The sequence below is a fragment of the Carcharhinus amblyrhynchos genome, chromosome 27, assembly GCF_965287045.1.
Source record: "Carcharhinus amblyrhynchos chromosome 27, sCarAmb.v2.hapA, whole genome shotgun sequence".
Lineage (NCBI taxonomy): Eukaryota > Metazoa > Chordata > Chondrichthyes > Carcharhiniformes > Carcharhinidae > Carcharhinus > Carcharhinus amblyrhynchos.
The window spans coordinates 26641965-26665817 of record NC_137350.1 but is presented as its reverse complement, the minus strand read 5'-3'; the positions used below and the strand labels follow the sequence as shown (position 1 = coordinate 26665817).

Genomic DNA, 23853 nt, shown 5'->3' with positions numbered 1-23853 from the left:
TGTTAGATGTATTGCTTATGGCAAAAGTATGTTGGTGTTCCTTCCTCACAATGCTTAAAGTTGATAGCTCTACATCTGGATTTTTTAGGAATTCATTAATGGGATGAGTGTCACTGGCTAGCCCAACATTTATTGCCCACCCTTAGTTGCCCTTCAGAAGATGGTGGTGAGCTGTTCTCTTGAACCACTGTGTAGATATACCCTCAGTGCCGTTGGAGAGGAAATTCCAGGATTTGACCCACCAATAGTGAAGGAATGGTAATATATTTCCAAGTTAGGGTGGCGTGTGATTTGGAGGGAACCTCCAAGTGATGGTGGCCCCTGGTACCTGCTGCTCTTGTCCTTCTCAATGGTAATAGTTGTTAGTTTGGAAGGTGCTGTCTAAGGGACCTTGCTGAGTTACAAAGAACAACCCAGCACGGGAAACAGGCCCTTCAGCCCAACAAGCCCGCGCCGTTGCATCACCCTACACCTATTCTACCCTACGTGTCTACGAATAGAACCCCTGACTTAGCCAGATTCAGGGGAGAATAGTGTCAATTTGGTAAAACCAATCAGCCTAAGAGCACATCTTTGGGGTGTGGGAGGAAACCGGAGCGCCCGGAGGAAACCCATGCATCCACAGGGAGAATGCACAAACTCCCACAGACACAGGCCCAAATCCATGTATCTGCACAGCTAGCAGTGCTAGTCACCGAGCTGTTGTGGCGCCCGTCTACCGGTCCAGGATCAAGCACACACACCGACACGAAGTACTAGGCCACTCCCGGAACCTCCAAGAGCAGCCCACGCACGACCCACCGTGTGCATGCCCCTCGTTTGACACGAGGTGGACCTCCACCTGCGGAATAAAAGACAAAAACGTTAATCACAAGCCTGCCTTTCTGGTCTCTCCCGAGGTTCTAACCCTTATTCAATAACCCCTACCATAACCCTCCATCCTCGTTTCACTCATGTGCCTATCTAACTGAACCTTAAACGAGTCCAACATTCCCGCCTCCACCACCCTACTCGGTAGCGCGTTCCATACCCCCACAACTCTCTGCGTAAAGAACCTTCCTCTCACATCCAAATTATACCTCTCCCCCCTCACCCTTAAATCATGTCCTCTTGTATTTGTAACCAATCTAGGGAGCAGTCTCTCACTATTGACTCTGTCTATTCCCTTCAGTATCTTATATACCTCTATCATGTCCCCCCTCAATCTCCGTCTTTCCATGGAGAACAGTCCCAGTTTCTCCAACCTTTCCTCGTAACCCAGCCCCTCCATGCCAGGCAACATCCTGGTAAACCTCCTCTGCACCCTTTCCAGAGCCTCCACGTCCTTCCGGTAGTAAGGTGACCAGAACTGGACGCAGTACTCCAAATGCGGTCTAACCAACGTTGTATACAACTGAAGCATTAGACGGCAGCTTTTAAACTCTATACCCCTTCCTATAAAGGCTAGCATTCCATAAGCCTTCCTGACAACATTCTCCACTTGTGTCGCAACCTTCATGGATTTGTGAACCTGCACTCCCAGGTCCCTCTGTGTTTCTATACTCCTAATTTGTCTACCTTTAATCACATAACTCCTCTCTACATTATTCCTTCCAAAATGCATCACCTCGCATTTGTCAGGATTAAATTCCATCTGCCACCTATCTGCCCAATGCACCAACCTATCTATATCCTGTTGTATCACCTCACAATCCACTTCGGTACCCACCAACCCTGCCATCTTGGTGTCATCAGCAAACTTGCTGATCACACCACCTACGCTCTCTTCCAAGTCATTTATGTAGACTACAAAGAGGAGAGGTCCCAGTACTGAGCCCTGCGGCACACCACTGGTCACTGGCCTCCAGCCGGACAAAGTCCCCTCCACAACTACCCTCTGTCTCCTATTACCCAGCCAGTTCTCAATCCACCTAGCTACCTGACCTCGTATCCCATGTGCCTTAACCTTTTCTACCAGCCTACCATGAGGGACTTTGTCAAACGCCTTACTGAAATCCATATAGATGACATCAACGGCTCTCCCATCGTCAACCGTTTTTGTCACCTCCTCAAAGAATTCCACCAGATTCGTAAGGCAAGACCTCCCTCTAACAAAGCCATGTTGCGTATCCCCAATCAGACCGCAACGCTCCAAATGCTCATACATCCTACCCCTAAGTACTTTTTCCATTAATTTCCCTACCACCGATGTCAAACTCACCGGCCTATAATTTCCAGGGTTATCCCTGCTACCTTTTTTGAACAGCGGTACCACATTTGCTACCCTCCAGTCTTCTGGGACCTCACCTGTGTCCAAAGAAGAGACAAAGATTTGTGCCAGAGGCCCAGCAATTTCATCTTTCACCTCCCTAAGCAGCCTGGGATAAATACCATCAGACCCCGGAGCTTTATCCGTCCTTACGCTACCTAAAAGTCCTAGCACCTCCTCCCTTGTAATAGATATTTCCTGCAGCTGATCCTCAGCTCCCTCTAACAGACAGCACGATTCCGAACCCCTCTCCTTCGTGAATACCGACGCAAAGTATTCATTCAGGAGTTCCCCCATTCCCTCCGACTCAATACATATCTCCCCACTTTTGTCCCTAAGAGGACCAATTTTCCCTCTAACTACTCTCTTGCTCCTAATATAGGAATAAAATGCCTTCGGATTTTCCTTAATCCTACCAGCCAAAGCCATTTCATGCCCTCTCTTCGCCCTTCTAATTCCCCTTTTTAGCTCCCTCCTACTCTCTCTATATTCCTCCAGCGCACTCTCCATACCCAGTCATTTCGACCTAACATACGCCTCCCTCTTCTTCCTGACCAAGTCTTCAATACCCCCTACAGAGTTCCTACAGTACGTCTTGTGGTGGACATTGCCATTGTTCGTTGGTGGTGGAGGAATTGAATGTTTGTGTTGGAGTAGCAACCAAGTGGATTGCTTTGTCCTGGATGGTAGTGCGCTTCTTGAGTATTGTTGAAGCTGCACTGATCCAGGCAAGCGGAAAACATTCCATTACACTCCTGACTTGTGCTTGTAGATAGGCTTTGGAAGGTCAGGAGGTGAGTTACTTGCTTCAGGATTTCTAGCCTTTGATCTGCTCTGGTAGCCAGAGTTCAGTTTCTGGTCAGTTGTCGCCCTAAGATTTTGATAGTGGGGGTTTCAGTGATCATAATAGCATTGAATGTCATGGGGTAATGATTAGATTCCCTTTTGTTGGATGGAGGTGGTCATTAACTGGCACTTGTGTGGTGTGAATGTTATTTGCCACTTGTCAGCCCACACCTGGATATTGTCCATATCTTGTTGCATTTGGATGTGGACTACTTCAGTACCTGAGGAATCATGAATGGTGCTGAACATTGTGCAATCATCAGCGAACATCTCCACTTCTGATCTTATGATGGAAGGAAGATGATTGGTAAAGCAGCTGAAGATAGTTGGGCCTGGGGCACTACCCTAAGGAACTCCTAATTGACTTCTAACTGCCACAACCATTTTCCTTTGTGCCAGATCTGACCCCAACCAGTGGAGAGTTTTCTCCAGATTTCCCATTGACTCCAGTTTTGCTCGGGCTCCTTGTTGCCACACTCAGTCAAATGCTGCCTTGATGTCAAGAACAGTCACTTTCCCCTCACATCTGGAGTCCAACTCTTTTGTCCATGTTTGTACCAAGGCTGTTATGAGGTCAGGAGCTGAGTGATGCTGGCAGAACCCAAATTGTGGGTCTGTGAGCAGGTTATTGCTGAGTTAGTGCTGCTTGGTAGCACTGTTGATGACCCCTTCCACCAGTTGCTGATGATCAAGAGTTGAACGATGGGACAGTAATGGGCTGTGAAAAATTCTTGTATTAACTCCAAAATTAATATTTAAAGATATATGGCTATCACAGAAAATTATGAAGCAAACATCTTTAACTCAATCCAATGGCTCACTGCATTTGCATTGTGTCTCAAGTGTTTACCATTGGTTGTTGTCAACTCTGATTGTAATTTTTCTCACTTTCTGCATGCAGTTGTTCCATAGTTAGTCCCCTAACAAAACTAGGATCACTGTATTAATTTGCAGAAGTATTTGACAATCTCAAGTCTATAATCTACAATTAGCTCCTGTCGTTCGTGACCCCTGCCCCCCCCCCCCCCCATCACGACTTTGTTTACCTGCGCAGATGTAAACTTTATTTATTAGTCACATTAACAGTTCAGTGAAGTTACCATGAAATTCCCCTAGTCACCACACTCCGGCGCCTCTTTGGGTCAATGCACCAAACCAGCATGTCTTTCAGATTACGGGAAGAAACCAGAGGAAACCCATGCAGACATGGGGAGAATGTGCAAACTCCACACAGACAGTCACCCAAGTAGGGAATCGAACCCGGCTCCCTGGCTAACCACTGTGCCACCGAGCAGTTCACTGTGGTTGTAAATATAATCGTGGTTCGCCACCCCAAAACATCGCTCATCCACGAATTAGAATGTTGAACTTTCACCTGTTCCCTGTTGTTCTTGTGTAGAAAGTGCACACTGTGCATGCACTGACTCTCTGCATGTGCAAATTCACTGTTCGCGATTTCCCACTTTGCAAGATTTCACGGGAATGGAAACCCACAAAATGGCAAAAGTTGACTGTAATTAAACTGGCCATTTAACACTGCTTCTACGAATCACAAATTAATTGCCCCAGAGTTTTGAATTGATTTTTAAGGACTTCACATATACTTTCCCTAGGATCAGCTGCAACACCCATTTTTGGCCTTGCTATAGGAAAGATGTTATTAAACTGGAGAGAGCGCAGAAGAGATTTACGAGAATGTTGCCAGTTCTCAAGGGACTGAGTTATAGGGAGAGGTAGGACAGGCTAGGACTTTTTCCTGTGTAGGGTAGGACACTAAGGAGTGATCTTATAGAGGGGTATAAGATCATGAGGAACATGGATAGGGTGAAAGCACTCAATCTTTTTCCCATGGTTGGGAAATAGAGAATTAGAGGGCATAGGTTTCAGTTAAGAGAGGAAAGAACTAATGAAAATCTGAGGAGCAACTCTGTTACACAGAGGGTGGTACGTATGTGCAGTGAGCTGCCGAAGGAAGTGGTTGAGGCAGGGACATTAACAACATTTAAAAAGCCTTTGGTCAGATACATTGATTGGAAAGATTTAGAGGGACATGGGCCAAATGCAGGCAAATGGGGTTAGCTTGGGTAGGCATTTTGGTCGGCATGGACCAGTTTGGGCCGAAGGGCCTGTTTCCCTGTCATTGATTCTATGACCCTCAACTTTTCCAAAGCCCTGAGATATGTCCTACTTATACCATCGTCATTTGCTTTTTAAATTACTAGCAACCTTTAAGGCAGTACATGTACTGCAGTGCTTTTCAAATCTATTTATGGGTTAGCCTCCAGAAATATTGTTGTATTCCATGGGATACTTGTGCAGTAAACCTCATATTACTCGGCACTCTACCAACTGGAATTCTTTACTAACCAGAATTTCTCCAGCCTGTTATCCGACTGGAGTTGTGTCTCATCCCTCTGAAGCTGGTGCTAGGACTTGTCCCCCTGTCGGCTCCATTCTCTCAGAACCGCTAAAAAATGTCCCCATCATGGGTGCTTGTTATCCAAGACCTGTCCTTGCACCAGATTTAACCTTCCATTGTATTCCCTCAGCATCGCTCGCTAAATTCATTTGCTCCCACAGCATCCGCAAAATTACTAGACCAGCATCACCACGCTATCACCCAGAAGCTTTCTAGCTGGTTGAAAATGTTGGTCTCTTTGGTAGACCGCATTTTTGGTTAACTGACACCACCCATTCACCATACATGCCAGATAATAGAGCTTTTTATTATACACCTTTCTGGAAGATGTTATCAGCTATCCAAAGAAAAACAATGTGTTTATTGTTAGAACCTCAATAGATCCTTAAATTAGAATTAATGCCTGATTGGTTAGCTCAGGACTGAGGGCCGAGTATAACAAATTATAAGGTCTACATGAAAGATAGGAGAATGGCAGAGGGGCAGGAGTCACTTTCATGGTGAGGAATGAAATGATATCAATGAGAAGAGAGAATTTATTGGTGGATGGGCAAAACTTGTGACGAATGGATGTCAATGTAGACAAGTTAGGAATGCGATGGAATGCTTTCCACCTGCCTGGATGGGTACAGCTCCAAACAACACTCAAGAAGCTCGACCCCATCCAGGACAAAACAGCCTACTTAATCAGCACCCCATTCACAAACATTCAATCCTTCTGCCACCGATGTGCAATGCCAGCAGTGTGTATGATGTGTTAGATAACTGCGGGAACTTACCAAGTCTCCTGAGACAGCACTTTCTAAACCCACAACCATTATCAGCTGGAAGAATAACGGCAGCAGATACATAAGAACACCACCTGCACGTCCCCTCCAAGCCACTTATCACGATGACTTGGAACTATATTTCCATACCTTAGCTGTCACTGGGTCAAAATCCTGGTATCCCCTCCCTAGCAGCACTGTGGATGTACCTAAACCACATGGACTGCAGTGGTCCAGGAAGGCAGCTCACACCACCACCCTTTTGAGTATAATCCGGGATGGACAATAGATGCTGGTCTAGCCAGCGACAGCATAACTTAAGAATGAATGAAAGAAATGTAAAATCATCTGCTTTGGATCTAAGAGGATAGAACAGTGAGTGGTTAATGATTTGGAATGCACTACCTGTAACTGTGATGGAGGAAGGTTCAATTGAAGCGCCCAGTGGAATTGTGACTTTATCTGAAAAGGAAGAATGTGGGGTTCCAGGTGAAGGTGGGGGATGAATGGCACTCAGCGAGTTGCTGAGTGCCTGGACTGAACAGGCTGGAGTTGTAGTCCTTAGAATTGAAAAGAATTAAAGGTATTATATGATCAAAGATTTCAAGACATTGAGAGGAATGGATCGGATGGGAGAGCAAAACTGTTTCCACTGTTTGAAGAGTTGAGGCAAAGGGGCATTGTTAAAAAGTTAGAGTTGGCCTTACAGGAGGAGTGAAGTTAGGGAACACTTGTATATACGAAGGCAGTTAGAAGCTTGGAAAATCTCTTTCACAAATGTCAGTTGCAGCTAAATCGGTTAATTTTAAATCAGGTCAATGTATTTCTGTTAACCAAAAATATTAAGAGATACGAGACAGAAGGTTGAATGGGGTTTGAATGTTGAGTAGTCATGAAAACGGACATGAGGGACTAAACTGCTGTATTGCTGTGTTCCTTTGACTGAAATGTGATGGAAGATTGCTAGAAATCAGAACTTTGCAAATAAGATTCAGGAACCCCTGTTTGAAAATCTTTGCAATATATGATGCATTTTTCCAATTACTGTAGTCATAAGATAACTTGAGTTTTTTTTTCTCTGTTCAGGTGGATGCTTTCAGGGAGCGAATGACCGCTGAAGTAAGTAGCAATTTGGTTCACAAAACGTTGTAAATGGCAGATGAAGTGGCTATTTATATCTCTCAATTGTTTTCCCTCTGGCTTTGCATCCAACTAACTTCATTAATTATTAGCTGCTATGTGAGGAGACCGTCAGCTCCCAGGTCCCTCCCTTAAACTTCCTGCTGGAAACATGAGCGTACCTATTTGTTGATTATTTTTTATATTGAGTTTTATCCCATTATGGTACTACTGTTGGGATCATGGGTCAGTTTATGGTGGGGTGGGTATGGAATTGTACAGATCCAGTCTGTTGCAGTTGTTGTGAGAAAGGAATAAGGGTCAACAGTGCTGCCCTTTTGGTATTATTTGGAAGGTGCCTGATTCTGTAATGCTGTGGTGTTTCGGCAATGCGGCACAAGAGATTTAATTTCTTCTCCTGATATTGGCATTGAACGGTAGCACAGTGGTTAGCACTGCTGCCTCACAGTGCCAGGGAAACGGGTTCAATTCTGACCTCGGATGACTGTCACACAGACAGTCTTGCGCATGCTCCCCGTGTCTCCGCAGGTTTCCTTCATGTGCTCCAGTTTCGAATATCATAAAGTCTCTACAGTTGAGAGGAGGCCATTCGGCCCTTCAAGCCTAAAGCAACTCTCTGTCAGAGTATCTTACCCATTTAAGGCATTTAGGAATATACAGTATTTTGAGTTATGGGTATAATGTTTTAATATATTTTTCTCACAGGAAAGATCCTAAATACAACTTGCACAATGGTTATAATGAGAAAATCTGAAATTGTTTTGATTTTCACTATTCAGGAACGAAACTAAACTTTAAGGAATCACTGTATATATCCAAGTATTTGCTATTAGCCTCTTTCTTCCTTACCCAGAAATGTATGAACCAAGTCTGAAGATTTTGGTCCATAAAAAATATAATAAACCAATAAAATTGGCATGTCACTTGTGCATGAATTATCCAGCACGAAGTACTGTTGTTGGAAACAACCAGTCTGATGAGGGCTTTTTTTTTTCTGATTTGCATTTTAGGCAGAAGACTTAGTTGCAAGTTTTTTTCCAAAGAAGTTATTGGAACTAGATGGTTTTCTGAAGGTAAGATTCACAAACATTTAGTGAATGTGAATAAGTTATTGATTTTAAGGTAAATTCTGTAATCTCAGTGTGTAATGCTCAAAAGACGTGTAGACTAGGCATAGAGCTACAATATTGTAGAGCTGAATCTCTAATCTACGCTCCGTTTGAGAATGAGGAATCTCTGAATTCATCACTTTGTGTAGACCATGTTTAAATGACAAATTTGCATTTAATCACCTCTGTACAAATTGTATGTTTTCTGTTAGTCTTTTTGTTATTTTGTGCGACGAATAATTATGCAATAACTTGAACTAAACAGTGTAATCCGATGCTGAAAGAGAAGTGTTGGACCTTTCTGTGTACATGATTATAGTTAGCACCTTAATTTGTAGAGTGATGTGAAAGTCAAACCTTTTGGCTTTTTCTAGAAAGCATCTCATTATTGTTGGTAGCCAATGCAAATGGAAATTAATTGGCTTCTTTTATCACGGAACATGTAGTATTGCAATGTCCACGCTGACTGGCTCATTACAATCTATGGCCAAAATGAGGGTTTTCATTTTATAAATGATCTAACTGTAGATACATTCCTTTTAGGAACCCCTCTTGAATATTTCGGATTTGGCTACTATTCATTCGGACCTCAACTTGCCTGTGCCAGAACCTATAATGTTAACCAACAGCCATGACGGTTTGGATAGTACAGTGAGTATTTCAGAAGGATTGGATATATGAAATCCCTCTTGGGGCAGTTGTTAATGTGAACTGAATTAACCCTGGAAGCCGGCAAAATTAATCAACTTTAAATACTACTTATATTTTGGGAAGGCAGATCTGAACTTTCCAGGGCTCGCGTTTTATTTAAAAATAGTTTTCACATTTGTAGCTTGATAGTATAGGGGGCCATAACTTCCTGATTTCTCTGTATCTGGTTTGGGAAGGTACCGCAAAGACGCACTTGGGAATCTCTCTCGGTAGTTCCCATGCAAGGGCTGATCCTGTAATTGCCCAGAAGTGCTAACTTTGCCTGGACAATTGCATTGCGTAGAGAACCATTCAACAAAGAGATTAAAGCCACTAACTCTGGGTGGTTCTGCCAGTGTTACACTCATAGTTACTATGGAAGAGGGAGAAAAAATAAAGCACTTCTAACTTCAGAGCAGAGTAAATATTTTAAACTTACAGACTAAGCCCTGCACAGTACACACCCTACCCCTGGCCATCATCTACAAGTTACAAGTTAGGAGTGTGATGAAATACTGGATGAGTGCAGCTCCAACAAATCTCAAGAAGCTCGACACCATCCAGGACTAAGCCACACCCGCCTGATTGCTACCCCTTCCACAAACATTCAGACCCTCCTCCAACAATGTGCAGTGTTCTGCAACATGCACTGCAGGAACTCATCAGTGTTTTTTACACAGCACTTCCAAATCCACTAACAGTTCAAAGGACAAGATCAACAGATAACTAGGAGTATCACCACCTGGCAGTTCCCCTCCAAGTCACTCACCATCCTATCTTAGAAATATATCGCTGTTCTTTCACTGTTGTTGGATCAAAATACTGGAATTCCATCCCTGGCAGCACTGAGGGTCTACCTACACTGTATGGACTACACCGGTTCAAGAAATCAGCTCACTAACTCCACCTTCTGAAGGACAACTAGGGATAGGCAATAAATGCTGGCCGAGCCAGCAATGCCCGTACACCATAAATGAATTCCCCACCCCACCCCATCGTTGTTGCGGACTAGCTGATACTTAAGTAGGTGTTTGCAATGAGGGGGATCTCTTTATCCAGCAGTTTAAATAGAAAGGTAATTTTCTGATGATTTCCTGTTCAATGTTAGTGGTTACAGCGATCACAGAATCCCTACAGTGCAGAAGGAAGTCCATCGAGCCTGCTCCACAAACAATCCCACCCAGGCCCTATCCCCGCAACCCAACTTATTTACCCTGCTAATTCCCCCGATACTAAGAGGCAGTTTAGCATGGTCAATCCACCTAAGCCACACACCTTTGGAATGCGGGGGGAAACCGGAGGAAACCCATACAGACACGGTGAGAACATGCAAACTCCACACAGACAAGCCATCTGAGACCAGAGTTGCACTGAGGTCCCTGGCACTGTGAGGTAACAGTGTTAACCACTGTGCCATCATGCTGCCCAAATTGTCATAGAATTCCTTGTGGAGTGCACAATTAAAGCTTGAGCACTAACGCAATGCTACTTTTTCGGATTATGAGTTTTATTTTAAGATTGGGTCAGCAGCATAACAGTACAATGCCCAGGGATTCTACTGCATGTTTCACATTATCTGCTTGCAAACTGAAACCAATATTAGGTGTAATGTGTTCTGCATTTTTATTACTATCCTTGGCATCAGCAACAATTTTGTAACAACCTCCCATGTTATGTGATTAGGTGTTGTGTTGGTTTTTCCGGGATCCCCCTCAAGCTGTGTTTTATTTTTTGTACTTTTGGCTTTCACAGCTGTTTGCAGTATGTTTTATCGTACTGTTGCCAAAACCGAAGCAATGCACTAAGAGAGACATAAACAAATAATAAAATAAGATTTGTTACTTCTCAAGTAGTCATTCCCACATATTTTTAAATTCTTTGATTAGCAGAGGTGCTATGTGTGCCTTTCCAAGTTTGGCACAAGAACATTCCTGGCCAGGTCTTAGTGTAGATTAAAGCTTTTCATTTGCTGGTTCACCAAATGCCTGAGTGTCAGCTTGCAGAATTCCTACAGTGCATAAGGAGGTCATTCAGCCCATCGAGTCTGCACCAACTCCCTGGCAGAGCATCTTGCCCAAGCCTCACCATCCCTGTAACCAACACATACTCTGCCAGTCTGCATATCTTGGGGCACTGAGGGGCAATATAGCATGGCCATTCCGCCTAACCTGTGCATCTTGGGACTGCAGAAGGAAACCCACACAGAGAACTGTGCATTCTCCACGTAGACAGTCACCCTAGGCTGGATTCGAACTCTGATCCCTGGCGCTGTGAGGCCATCATGCCACCCTATTTTTCAGCTTCAGCTCCTCTCAGTACCTTCGTTTTATACTCTGGCCATCCTTTTTTCTTTTCTAAGTGATGATGTCCATTTGTGCATGAATTGCTGAACCTTTTTGTGAATTGGATTTCTGACTAACAGAAGCTAGATTTTAGACTGTCCAGAATAATTTTGCATGGCCATCAAAGCGACAAGACTTTTCATCGTTTGGTTGGGTTTGAGCCAAAAGCTCCTGGTGTGATTCCAAATCTTCCTGAATCACACCTAAATCATGGCCCTGTCAGATTTTGCTTCCTCCAGAGGTGCGCTATTTAACTTTTCCCCATTGGTATTATTAGTCCAATCAACCAAGATGAGTGTCCCTCCTCAGTTTGAGAAGGTTGGCCCACTGGCTCAGTATTCCATCCCGCACACTCAGCCCAGAATATGTTGGGGGAAAAAAACTGCAGGAAGGAGCAGAGGAATGCCAAGAAACTAATGAAAAAGACTGTGAACATTAACGGAATATAGAACAGCAATAGATTTTCACAGGAACTTCATTTCAATGTTGATGTAAGCCTACTTGTGACGAAAATAAACCATGCATAATTTTTAAAAAGGGATAAAACGATTCTCTTGCTTCCAATTCACAATCTGCCTCTTGCTCATTTAAATAATATTCAACTGTTATCACTCCACTCATAGATTCATGGAGGTTTACAGCATAGAAACAAGCCCTTCCATCCAACTCATCCAGTTCGCCCCATTTTTATAACCCTTAAGCTAGTTCAATTGCCTGCGATTGGCCCATATCCTTCTTACTCATATAACTGTCTAAATGCTTTTTAAAAGACAATATTATACCTGCCTCTACTACTATTTCTGGTAGCTTGTTTCAGACATTCACCACTCTGTGTAAAAAAAAAAAATCTGCCCCATTGGACCCTTTTGTATCCCTCCCCTCTCACCTTAAACCTATGCCCTCTTGTTTTAGACTCCCCTACCTTTGGGAAAAGATGTTGACTGTCTAGCTGATCTATGCCCCTCATTATTTTATAGACCTCTGTAAGATCACTTCTGAGCCTCCCACACTCCAGAGAAAAAAAGTCCTAGTCTACCCAGCCTGTCCTTATAACTCAAACCATCAAGTCCCGGTAGCATCCTAGTAAATCTCTTTTTGTTTTCCTGTATTCTTAGATATAAAGCTACTTGGCCTTTTAGTTTATTTAGACATTTGCTTGAGGGACTCATGACTTTGCTAACTCTCTTATTCTCTAGTTATGCTTTATGCTCGTTCCTTCCCAGATCTTGGAATTTGATTTTCAATTTTGTTTTGTTTTAAATTTCAGCGCAACATTAAGAAGCGAAAACTGGAAGATGGTGAAAGTAATTGCCCAGGTAAAGGAAACCCGATGGTGAACTGGAATTTTTTTGGCTAATGATTTGCCGTTCCTACTGTGTAAATGTTTGAAACTTGAGAAACCGAATGTTGCAAAATGCACAAGTTGATGAGCAATTTCCTGGTGTTATTGCCGACAAAATAAAACAGAAAAAAAGTCTCTTTGAGGGAGTTCCTCAAAACCCATTTCCGTCTTCTACACTTCAAAATATAATAATCAGTTCTTACAAAATTCTCTCAACGATTTACTTAAAATTAAGTACAAGAACTTTTCAAAATGTTTGTGTTTAGCTGCTTTAAAGAGATCGTGGTATGTATGTGTGAGAATGTTATTGTCAGTACGATTGTGAATGAGGAGATTTACCCCGATTGACACACGTTTATTGCTTCCTGCCTTAGAGCATTAAAAAGGTAGCTAATTCATGTAGAGAATGTCAAAGGGGATTAAGCTGGGTATGTTATACTTAACCTCAAATTGCCCATAAGCCCAGTGCGTATAAAGAAATTGCATCTTAGTTTATTTGTTGGGTATACGGGTCACCCTAGCTGGATTAGTAAAATTGTAAGTTTGTATTAGTTCAGGAGGATACTTTTTGCATGTTAAACCTTATTATTGTGTTACAATCACTGCTCCAAACATTTAGCTCCTTTCTCACCTTTATGGGAAGGAACATGGCACACCTTTTAGAAAATTATTATGCTTATTTCTTCCATTTACTTCTCTCCCAATCAGTTAAGTGGGCTGTGAAAATCTCCTAAAATAACTGTTGTTCCTATTCACCTCCCTGATCTGTCTGTAGATTTCTTCTATTTCTCTTCTGCAATTAGGGGTATGTAGTCCAAAACCATTGTTTTAACAAGCCCTTTTATCTTTATCATTACTGACTCTGCAACCACTTCAATTGCATACGTCAGTCCTCAGTCTCTCTCACATTTATCCCTTCCTTCATCGATATTGCAATTCTGGAATTTTGCAACCGTTCACTCTGGTGGGATTCCACCAACGCCTCCTCCTCCTCCCCCCCACTCATATTGGTGATGGTGGAACCAGAAGATTCCTCCACCGGCTAATGGCAGGCTGTTGCTGCAAAATGCAAATCAGATTGCATGGAAATTCTCACCCTCTGTCTTTTCTAAAAGTATAATGACCTTTATTTTTCACTCCCACCTTGATTGCAGCCAAGTTCCTACATAGTATCCGTTTTAACAAACACTTTTCAACTTGTGGAAGTATTGTCATCTCTTTTTTTTTACCTTGTCTGCTTGCTCTTTCTGATTTACCTTTATTCCTCCTGCTGCCCTCCTCAGTTTAAATCACTTTTCATTTCCCTGTTTTGCCACTTCTGTTCAGATGCAGCCCCTCCTTCGTACCAGTTCTTCCTTCCTCAAAACTGCTACTAATAATTGGAAAGCTGAATTCCTTTCTCTGATAGTAAGGACTAAATTTTCCTAGGGTCAGGAAAATAATGGGGTGCTGCGCCAGGGGAAACCTGGGAAGCTGAGGCTGGCAGCCAACTTGCCCACTCAAGGCCCCAATTCAGGGCAAGTTTGCAGTACAGCCAGCCTTAAGAGTGCCTACCCACAGTCGGGCAAGTCCAAGCCTGGAGACCATCAAAGCCAGAGGCTGTATCCCACAGAAAGAGGTCTCCTGCTAGGATTGGTTGTACCTGCGGCCAAATTCTTCCGCCAGAGGGTTTGGTCCCTTTGAAATTTTCCTTTGAATTCTCCACTCTTGAGGGCATTTCCATATCCAAGGATCCAGCTCGCTGGATCGTCCTGCAGGTGATAGACAATCCGAAATTATCTATTGTGGGAATTTATTACTTATTATGGGGAATTATTGGATTGCAAATTTGCAGGCAGCCAACTAGCCTACCTATGGGAACAGTGCTCCACAAGTCACAGAATTGCCATTTGAGCTTAATGTCAGGATTCCAAAGCCCCTGGGAAAATCCCAAAGAGCTTTGTGTGTGTCTCTGTGTGTGTGTCCACACAATGATAGGATTGCCTCCTTTCCCATCCTTGGGTGCTTTGTGTCTTTTTTTTAAAAACCTGTTAATTACAAATAACTTGTTTTTTCTAAAACAAGAAATAAATATAATGTGGAGATGTGGGCCTTGGACTGGGGTGGGCACAGTAAGAAGTCTCACAACACCAGGTTAAAGTCCACTTCTGTTTATTTGGAATCATGAGCTTTAAGAATGCTACCTGATGAAGGAGCAGCGCTCCAGAAGCTCGTGATGCCAAAGAAATAAATAATGTACTTTCATGTCATAGAATCCCTATAGTTCCATTTCGCCCATCGAGTCGACACCACTCTGAAAGAGCATCTTACGGTGCTAACCACTGTGCCTCCATGCCACCATTAAGTTTCACCATCTATCTTGGCGAGACCATAAGACATAAGAACGGAATTAGGCCACTCGACCCATCGAGTCTGCTCTGCCATTCAATCATGGCTGATTGGGGATGAGAAAAAAAACATTCTCCTGCCTTTTCCCCATAACCCCTGATCCCCTTGATTAGTCAAGAACCTATCCATCTCTGTCTTAAAGATGCTCAATGACCTGACCGCCACAGCCTTCTGTGGCAAAGAGTTCCACAGGTTCACCATTCTCTGGCTGAAGAAATTCCTCTCCCTCTGTTTTAAAGGATTGTCCCTTTAGCCTGAGATTGTGCCATCTGATTCCAGTTTTTCCTACTAGTGGAAACATCCTCTCCACATCCACTTTATCCGGGCCTCGCAATACCCTGTAAATTTCAATAAGATCGCCACTTGTCCTTCTAAACTCCAACGAACACAGATCCAGAGTCCTCATACGACAAGCTCTTACTCCAGTACTCCAAATGAGATCTGAACAGAGCCTTATACAGCCTCAGATATACATACATCCCTGCTCTTGTATTCTAGCCCTCTCGACATGACTGCTAACATTGCATTTGCCTTTCTAACTGCCAACTGAACCTGCACTTTAACCGTTGGAGAATCTTGAACAATGACTCCCAAGTCCCTTTGTGTTTCTGATTTCCTAAGCATTTTCCCATTTAGAAATTAGTCTATGCCTCCATTCCTCCTTTCAAAGTGCATAACCTCACACTTTTTCACATTGTATTCTATCTGCCACTTACTTGCCCAGTCTCCTAATCTGTCCAAGTTCTTCTGCAGCCGCCCTCCCCACTTTATCAATACCACCTGTCCCTCTACATATCTTTGTATCATTTGCAAACTTAACAACAGTGCCTTCAGCTCCTGTTTTCAAATCGTTAATGTATAGTGTGAAAAGTTGTGGTCCCAGCACTGACCGCTGAGGCACACCACAAGTTACCAGCTGCCATCCTAAAAACGTCTCTTTTATCGGCACTCTCTGCCTTCAGCCAGTTAACCAATCCTCTATCCGTGCCAGGATCTTGTCCGTTACACCATGGGCTGTTAACTTATTTAACAGTCTTCTATGCAGCACCTTGTCAAAGGACTTCTGGAAATCTAAATAAATCATGTCCACTGGTTCTCTTTTATCTAACTTCCTTGTTACTTCCTCAAAGGACTCTAACAGATTTGTCAGGCATGATCTCCCCTTGACGAAGCCATGCTGACTCGGACCTATTGTATCATGCACTTCCAAATATTCTGCGATCCCATCTTTAATAATGAACTCTCAAATCTTGCCAATGATGAAGTCAGCCTAACCGGCCTATAATTTCTGCTACCTCCCTCCCTTCTTAAACAGCAGTGTTACATTAGCTATTTTCCAGTCCTCTGGGACCCCCTGGAAGGCCGCTGCCCTGGACTCGACATGTATGCCCAAACCATCTGGAGGTGTGTCGCTGCCAGATTCATTAGCCGCACTCATAAGACAGCCCCAAACATCACCCAAGCACAACACAACGCCATCCGCGCTCTCAAGACCAACTGCAACATTGTCATCAAATCAGCAGATATAGGAGGGGCCACTGTCGTACTGAACAGAACAGATTACTGCAAAGAAGTGTACCCAAAGCTGAGCAACCAGGAACACTATAGACGGTTACCTGCAAAGACCAAAGAACACACCCGTCAACTCAACAGATTGATCAAGCCCATTGATCCGGACTGCCAAAGCACCTTCCTTGCTCTCATCCCACATACTCCCTGTGTTGGAGATCTCTACTGCATCCCAAAGATACAAGGCCAACACGCTCGGCCGTCCCATCATATCAAGCAATGGGACCCTGTGTGGGAACCTCTCCGGCTACGTCAAGCGCGTCCTGAAACCCATTGTACAAAGAACCCCCAGCTTCTGTCGTGACACTACAGACTTCCTACAGAAACTTGGCACACATGGAGCATTTGAACCAGGAGCACTCCTCGTCACAATAGATGTCTCGACACTCTACACCAGCATCCCCCACAACGACGGCATTGTCGCAACTGCTTCAGTACTCAATGCCGACAACTGCAAATCTCCAGATGCAATTACACAACTTATCCACTTCATCCTGGACCATAACGTCTTCACCTTCAACAACCAGTTCTTCATTCACACACAGTTATGAGGACCAAATTCGCACCTCAATATGCCAACCTCTTTATGCACAGGTTCGAACAAGACCTCTTCACCACACAGGATCTTCAACCAGTGCTATACACTAAGTACATCAATGACATTTTCTTCCTTTGGACTCATAGCGAACAATCATTGAAACAACTATATGATAACATCAACAAGTTCCATCCCACCATCAGACTCACCATGGACTACTCTCCGGAATCAGTTGCATTCTCGGATACACGCATCTCTATAAAACACCTCCAGTTCACTATACCGCAAGCCTATGGATAACCTCATGATGCTCCACTTCTCCAGCTTCCACCCTAAACACATTAAAGAAGCCATCCCCTACGGACAAGCCCTCCATATACGCAGAGTCTGCTCAGATGAGGAGGATCGCAACAAACACCTCCAAACGCTGAAAGAAGCCCTCATAAGAGCAGGATATGGTGCTTGACTCATCGATCAAAAGTTCCGACGCGCCATAACAAGAAACCACACCGACCTCCCCAGAAGACACACACGGGACACGATGGACAGAGTACCCTTTGTCATCCAGTACTTCCCCGGAGCAGAGAAGCTACGACATCTTCTCCAGAGCCTTCAACGTGTCATCGATGAAGACGAACATCTCGCCAAGGTCATCCCCACACCCCCACTTAAACAACCGCACAACCTCAAACAGACCATTGTCTGCAGCAAGCTACCCAGCCTTTAGGAGAGCAGTGACCACAACCCTGCCACAGCAGTCTCTGCAAGACGTGCTGGATCATCAACAAGGAAGCCATCATCTCATGTGAGAACAGCATCCACCAGGTACATGGTACATACTTTTGCGACTCGGCCAACGTTGCAGGAAAGAATGTCCCAAGGCATGGTATACTGGGGAGACCATGCAGACACTACAACAACAGATGAATGAACACTGCTCAGCAATCACCAGGCAGGAGTGTTCTCTTCCAGTCGGGGAACACTTCAGCAGTCACGGGTATTCAGTTTCTGATCTTCGGGTAAGCATTCTCCAAGGCGGCCTTCACGACACACGACAATGCAGAATCGCTGAGCAGAAACTGATAGCAGGTTCCGCACACATAAGGACGGCCTCAACCGGGATCTTGGGTTCATGTCACACTATCTGTAACCCCCACGACTTGGCCTGGGCTTGCAAAATCTCACTAACTGTCCCGGCTGGAGACAATACACATCTCTTTAACCTGTGCTTGGCCCTCTTTCCACTCACATTGTCTGTATCTTTAAGACTTGATTAGCTGTAAGGATTCACATTCCAACCATTATCTTGTAAATTGAGTTTGTGTCTTTATATGCCCTGTTTGTGAATGCAAGTCCTCACTCACCTGATGAAGGAGCTTGAGATTCCGAAAGCTAGTGCTGCCAAATAAACTTGTTGGACTTTAACTTGGTGTTGTGAGACTTCTTACTGTGCTTACCCAAGTCCAACACCAGCATCTCCACATCACGCCCTCCCTGTCTCCAGTGATTCCTGAAAGATCACCATCAATGCCTCCACAATTTCCTCAACTATCTCTTTAGAACCTTGGGGTGCAGTCCATCTGGTCCAGGTGATTTATCCACTTTCAGACCTTTCAGTTTCCCCAGAACATTCTCCTTAGTGATGGCCATTGCACTTACCTGTGCCCCCTGACTCTCCTGGAGCTCTGGCAACCCACTGGTGTCTTCCACCATGACAACTGATGCAAAGTAACTGTTCAGTTCCTCTGCCATTGCTTTGTTTCCTATTATTTCTTCTCCTGCCTCATTTTCCAGTGGTCCAGTGTTTTTTTTGTCTATCTCTTACCTTTTACATTTTGAAAAAAACTCTTACTATCTTCTTTTATATTACTAGCTAGCTTATACTCATTTCATCTTCTCCTCCCCCTATTGCTTTTTTAGTTGTTCTCTGCTTGCTTTTAAAGGCTTCCCAATCCTCTGGCTTCCCACTAATCCTTGCCACTTTGTATGCTTTTACTTCTGCTTTTATGCTGTCCTTGACTTCCCTCATCACCCATGAATGCCTCGTTCTCCCCTTACCATGTTTTGTCCTCTTTGGGATGAATTTCTGTTGTGCCTCCTGAATAACTCTCAAAAATTCCTGCCATTGTTGTTCCACTGTCTTCCCTGCTAAGCTCCCTTTCCAATCAACTCTGGCCTTCATGTCTTTGTAGTTACCTTTATTTAACTGTAATATTGTTACATCTGATTCCAGCTTCTCCCCCTCAAACTGCAGGGTAAATTCTATCACATTGTGGTCACTGCTCCCTTAGGGTTCCTTCACCTTAAGTTCCTTAATCAAGTCTGCCTCATTCAGCAACACCAAATCCAGATTTGAACCCATGTGCCCAGATCATTGCCCTCGGCCACTGGTTAGTACTGTAGCAGCTGCGCCGCCTCCTATGGGATTAAGGAAAATTGTATTGTTTCCAAGGACCAGATAGGAAAACGATGGCCGCATGTCTTTAAAGGTGTGAAAAGGCTTGCTGTTTCCTCTCATTGGCAGAGAAAAAGCAATCTTACTGTCAAGCCAAGTTTTAATGTTACTCACATAATTCAGGCTTCCTTCATCAGTGTGAAGCTGCTTTATACAAATATCTTGACATGTTTATACAGTAATTGTATGCTCATGCTTTTTGGCAAGGAAGCTTGCTTTCCAAATCCAAACATCATTAAGTAAAATCTTTTGTGCAGTGGGGCTCTTGAGCTGCTGAAGTTTCTTGTCTGAGGATATTGCTTATACAATAATTTTAGCACAAAAGAGTTGTCAAGTTCTCTGCATTAACTGTCTATGAGCCATACCATAGCTCAAATAGTTTATTGCATTTTCCATTTGTGTAAAACTGCCCCCCCCCCCCCCCCCCAAAGAGTTGGTGGCTGAACTAAGGAGGGGATTTTATTGCCTCACTCATCCCGAAGCTGCAAAATGCTGCCCGAGGTCAACGGACCTTACCGTGCTGCATCCCCTCGCCTGCTCCTATTCCCATGGCAGGCAGGCCAGTAAGATTCCGGCCTTAAGGTGGACAAGGAGGTCTTGAAGTCTAGTAGTGTAATCAAATTATGGAATTACCTTGGAAGAGGTAAATATCAGAAATGTTCTAAAGATTAAATTGAGGGATTGTGAAAAAATGCATTATCAGGGTAAATTCATCACTCCATTAACATCCATATTTAGATCTACACTGGACCTGAATTATCTATTATGGCAACTTATTGCTTATTATGGGAAATTATTGCTTATACTGGCATTTGACTTTGTATACATGATTAACTACACAATTTGCTAGTTAAGGATTAAAAGTGTAATGTTGGCCAGATGTGTACAACGTTAGCAATTAGGCATTTCATACGACCAGAAAAAGTAATGATTTAATCTTGGTTGGAAAGTTCCACGGATTGCTCTGGGTCAGCTTAAACAACAGACATCTGTTCACATAGAAATGTACATTCCAAGGCATTTCAGGGACGTAAGGAAAAAAATAGGTGCTGAACAAACAAGACTATATTTGGAGTGAAAGTTGAAAATGTTGGACCCTGGGGTCAAATAGGGCAGGCACTAGGGTTGCGTACGTTCTGGTCCAGTCTTAGACACTAACCAGGGAGAGGATGGTGTGGTCGAATCATGTCAAAGGGAGCAGACCGTGTGAAAAGCTTGAGAAGGGGTTGTTGTCATGGACAAAGCCACATAACTTGTCAAATGTGACTCTGAAGAGGGCTGTTTTGCTGCAATGGCAACAGCAGAAATCTGATTGGAAATGTTCAAGAATGGAGATATGGGCTTGGAAGGCGGAGTTGAAAGGGAAGATCATATTTGATAATTGACCAACTTGTTGAAAATTCATGGAGGAAGCAACAGTGCAGGTTGGAATAATGTCTAAGATAATACATTTTGTTTTATTTTTCAAAAGACCTTCAATAAAGTTACCGCATAGTAGATTCACAACTGAGGTCAGGATTTTGAGTCAGCGGACAAGTATTAGAATGGATGTCATGCGGAATACAGGCAGAAAATTGAATTTGCCGCCTACAAGAGTGGTGAAGAGGAGGTGATCAGAAGGCGGTTGGGTGGGCACTTGAGTAAAATAAAGTTACAAGGTGATGGGAATAGAGGAGGTGAATGAGACTGAGTGAATTTCTGTCCAGAGTCTGCATTGACCTGACACACGGTGGCCTCCTGTAAATGCTCTGCAACTCGGGTAGCGTTCATGGATAGAGGAGCAACACAAACCTTTCAGGTTGATGATATTTCATCAGGCACTCATTTGGGAAGAGGGTTCAAAACCTTAGATCAGGGAGGTGCGGCTTTATGGTCACAATTGTGGAGGAGGTGATTTGTGACTTTTGGTTTCGATGAAGTGGACATCTGGTGGAGAGGTTCAAACTGAGTTTGCTGGAGCGAGGCTGGGTGAATCTGACACATTTCCACTTGTATGCCTCATTTAAAGGAAAATCAGATTTTTTTCAGTTCGTAGTGGGTGTCAGTATGCACCACAGAACTGTCCGTAATTTCATACAAATTGAAATCTCCCAAGCCTAAAACCATCAGAGGATTAAAATTGGGAGGCTGTAGGTTCTCTGCAGTAAATAGCATATTTCCTGTTGACGTACAGCATTTGGACAGACTTGAGGAAGCCTTCCCTTGGGTCTGGACTATTTTCTGCTGGGAACTATAAAAATGTTCTGTTTCTCAGCAATTACATCCTGAACTTTTAAGAAATCCTGAAGAATAGTAAAACAGCATCATTTTAAAAAGTGGTGAATGGACACAAAACCACAGGAAAGCAAATTAGGAATGAACTAAGCAATGTGATACAATATCTGGATTGTTTTACTGAACTTTCAACTTCTTTACATTCTTAAAAGGGCTATATCAAAGAATCCTACAGTGCAGAAGGAGGCTATTTGGCCCATCGGGTCTATACTGACCATAACTCCACCCAGGTCCTATCCCCATAACCTCACATATGTACCCTGCTAATCCCCCTGACATTAAGGGATGATTTGCCATGACTGCATTTCTAATGAAATTTTCTTGGAACTTGTGTTTTTAATCAATTTTGGCCATCTTGGCTTTCACTGCCTAATCTTATTTAAATCCTGATCGGTAAGTTCGACAATTCTTGTTCATGGTTGTCAATTCATCATTCGTTTGGAGTCAGTGGTGCAGATAAGGCTAATTGATGCAACTGATGAGGAATTTCTTCAGCCAGAGAGTGGTGAATCTGTGGAACTCTTTGCCACAGAAGGCTGCGGAGGCCAGGTCATTGAGTGTCTTTAAGACAGATAGATAGGTTCTTGATCAATAAGGGGATCAGGGGTTATGGGGAAAAGGCAGGAGAATGGGGATGAGAAAAGTATCAGCCATGATTGTTTGGCGGAGCAGACTCCATGGGCAGTGTGGCCTAAATCTGCTCCTATGTATTATGGTCTCACATAGACCGTAAGACTCTTAAAAATGTCGGAAATGTTCAGTAAATCTGTCAGATGTCGAGCTGTTTAATGTTTGACATTTGGACTGTTCTGGTATAGGTCTAATACTCAAAAAGTTAACCTGTCTGCTTCTCAAAGGCTGTTGGATTTCTGTACATTTATTTCCAGCAGCTTTGAAGTAAAGTGTATTTACTAGTAGGCTTACGTCAACGCTGCAATGAGCTTACTGAGAAGATCCGCTAGTCCCCACATTCTGGCACCTGTTCGGGTTCAGTGAAGGAGAATTTAGCATGACCAATGCACCTAACCAGCACACCTTTGGAGTGCGGGAGGAAATTGGAGCACCCGGAGGAAACCCATGCAGACACGGTGAGAATATGCGAACTCCACACAGACGGTGACCCAAGCCAGGCATCGAACCTGGGCCCCTAGTGCAGTGAGGAAACAGTGCTAACCACTGTGCCATCGTGCTGCAAGCTGTTTATATTTCTGGGAATGAGCAACTTTGCTGTCGAAGTTACAACATTGCAGTATTTTTTCCTTTAAAGTGCATAGTGCACCCCAATTGTCCCCACTTAATCAGATTGTCTTGTTAAATGTTGCAGGTACAAAAGTGTTTGTAATTCCCAATGGAATGCTGAAGAGCAACCAGCAACTGGTTGAAATGATTGAGAAAATAAAGCCAGAAATCAGGACACTCATGGAAAAATGCAACACGGTAAGTGACATCTTCTGCAACTCCAGCCTTGAGCACTGTGCAATCAGTAAACTGTTCATATCAAAATTTGATTATTGCATTATGCTGCATTTAAGTTCAAATGAAGATGAGCACAACCCCCACAAGGACCAATTTTCCGCAACATTGAGATATCTGTTAGGGACCAGATCAGAAACTCCAAGGTTTGTTATAAAGTTTGACTAAACTCCCAACTACTTTTGTTTTTGCCATCAGTGTCGGGATAAGGTGTTTCACTCCAGATGTGATTCTATTGTCTCTAGGAAGCTTT

The 23853-nt window shown here is 43.5% G+C and overlaps 1 protein-coding gene across 1 annotated transcript in view; it reads left to right on the top strand.

The window, feature by feature from the left end:
- Positions 1 to 23853, top strand: part of psme3 (proteasome activator subunit 3) — a 44962-nt gene that overhangs the window by 7458 nt on the left and 13651 nt on the right. Inside the window, exons 2-6 of the mRNA XM_080213827.1 lie at positions 7367 to 7399; positions 8431 to 8493; positions 9073 to 9180; positions 12829 to 12877; positions 23452 to 23564. Coding sequence (XP_080069953.1) covers positions 7367 to 7399; positions 8431 to 8493; positions 9073 to 9180; positions 12829 to 12877; positions 23452 to 23564 — 366 coding nt within the window. The remainder of the gene's footprint in view (positions 1 to 7366; positions 7400 to 8430; positions 8494 to 9072; positions 9181 to 12828; positions 12878 to 23451; positions 23565 to 23853) is intronic.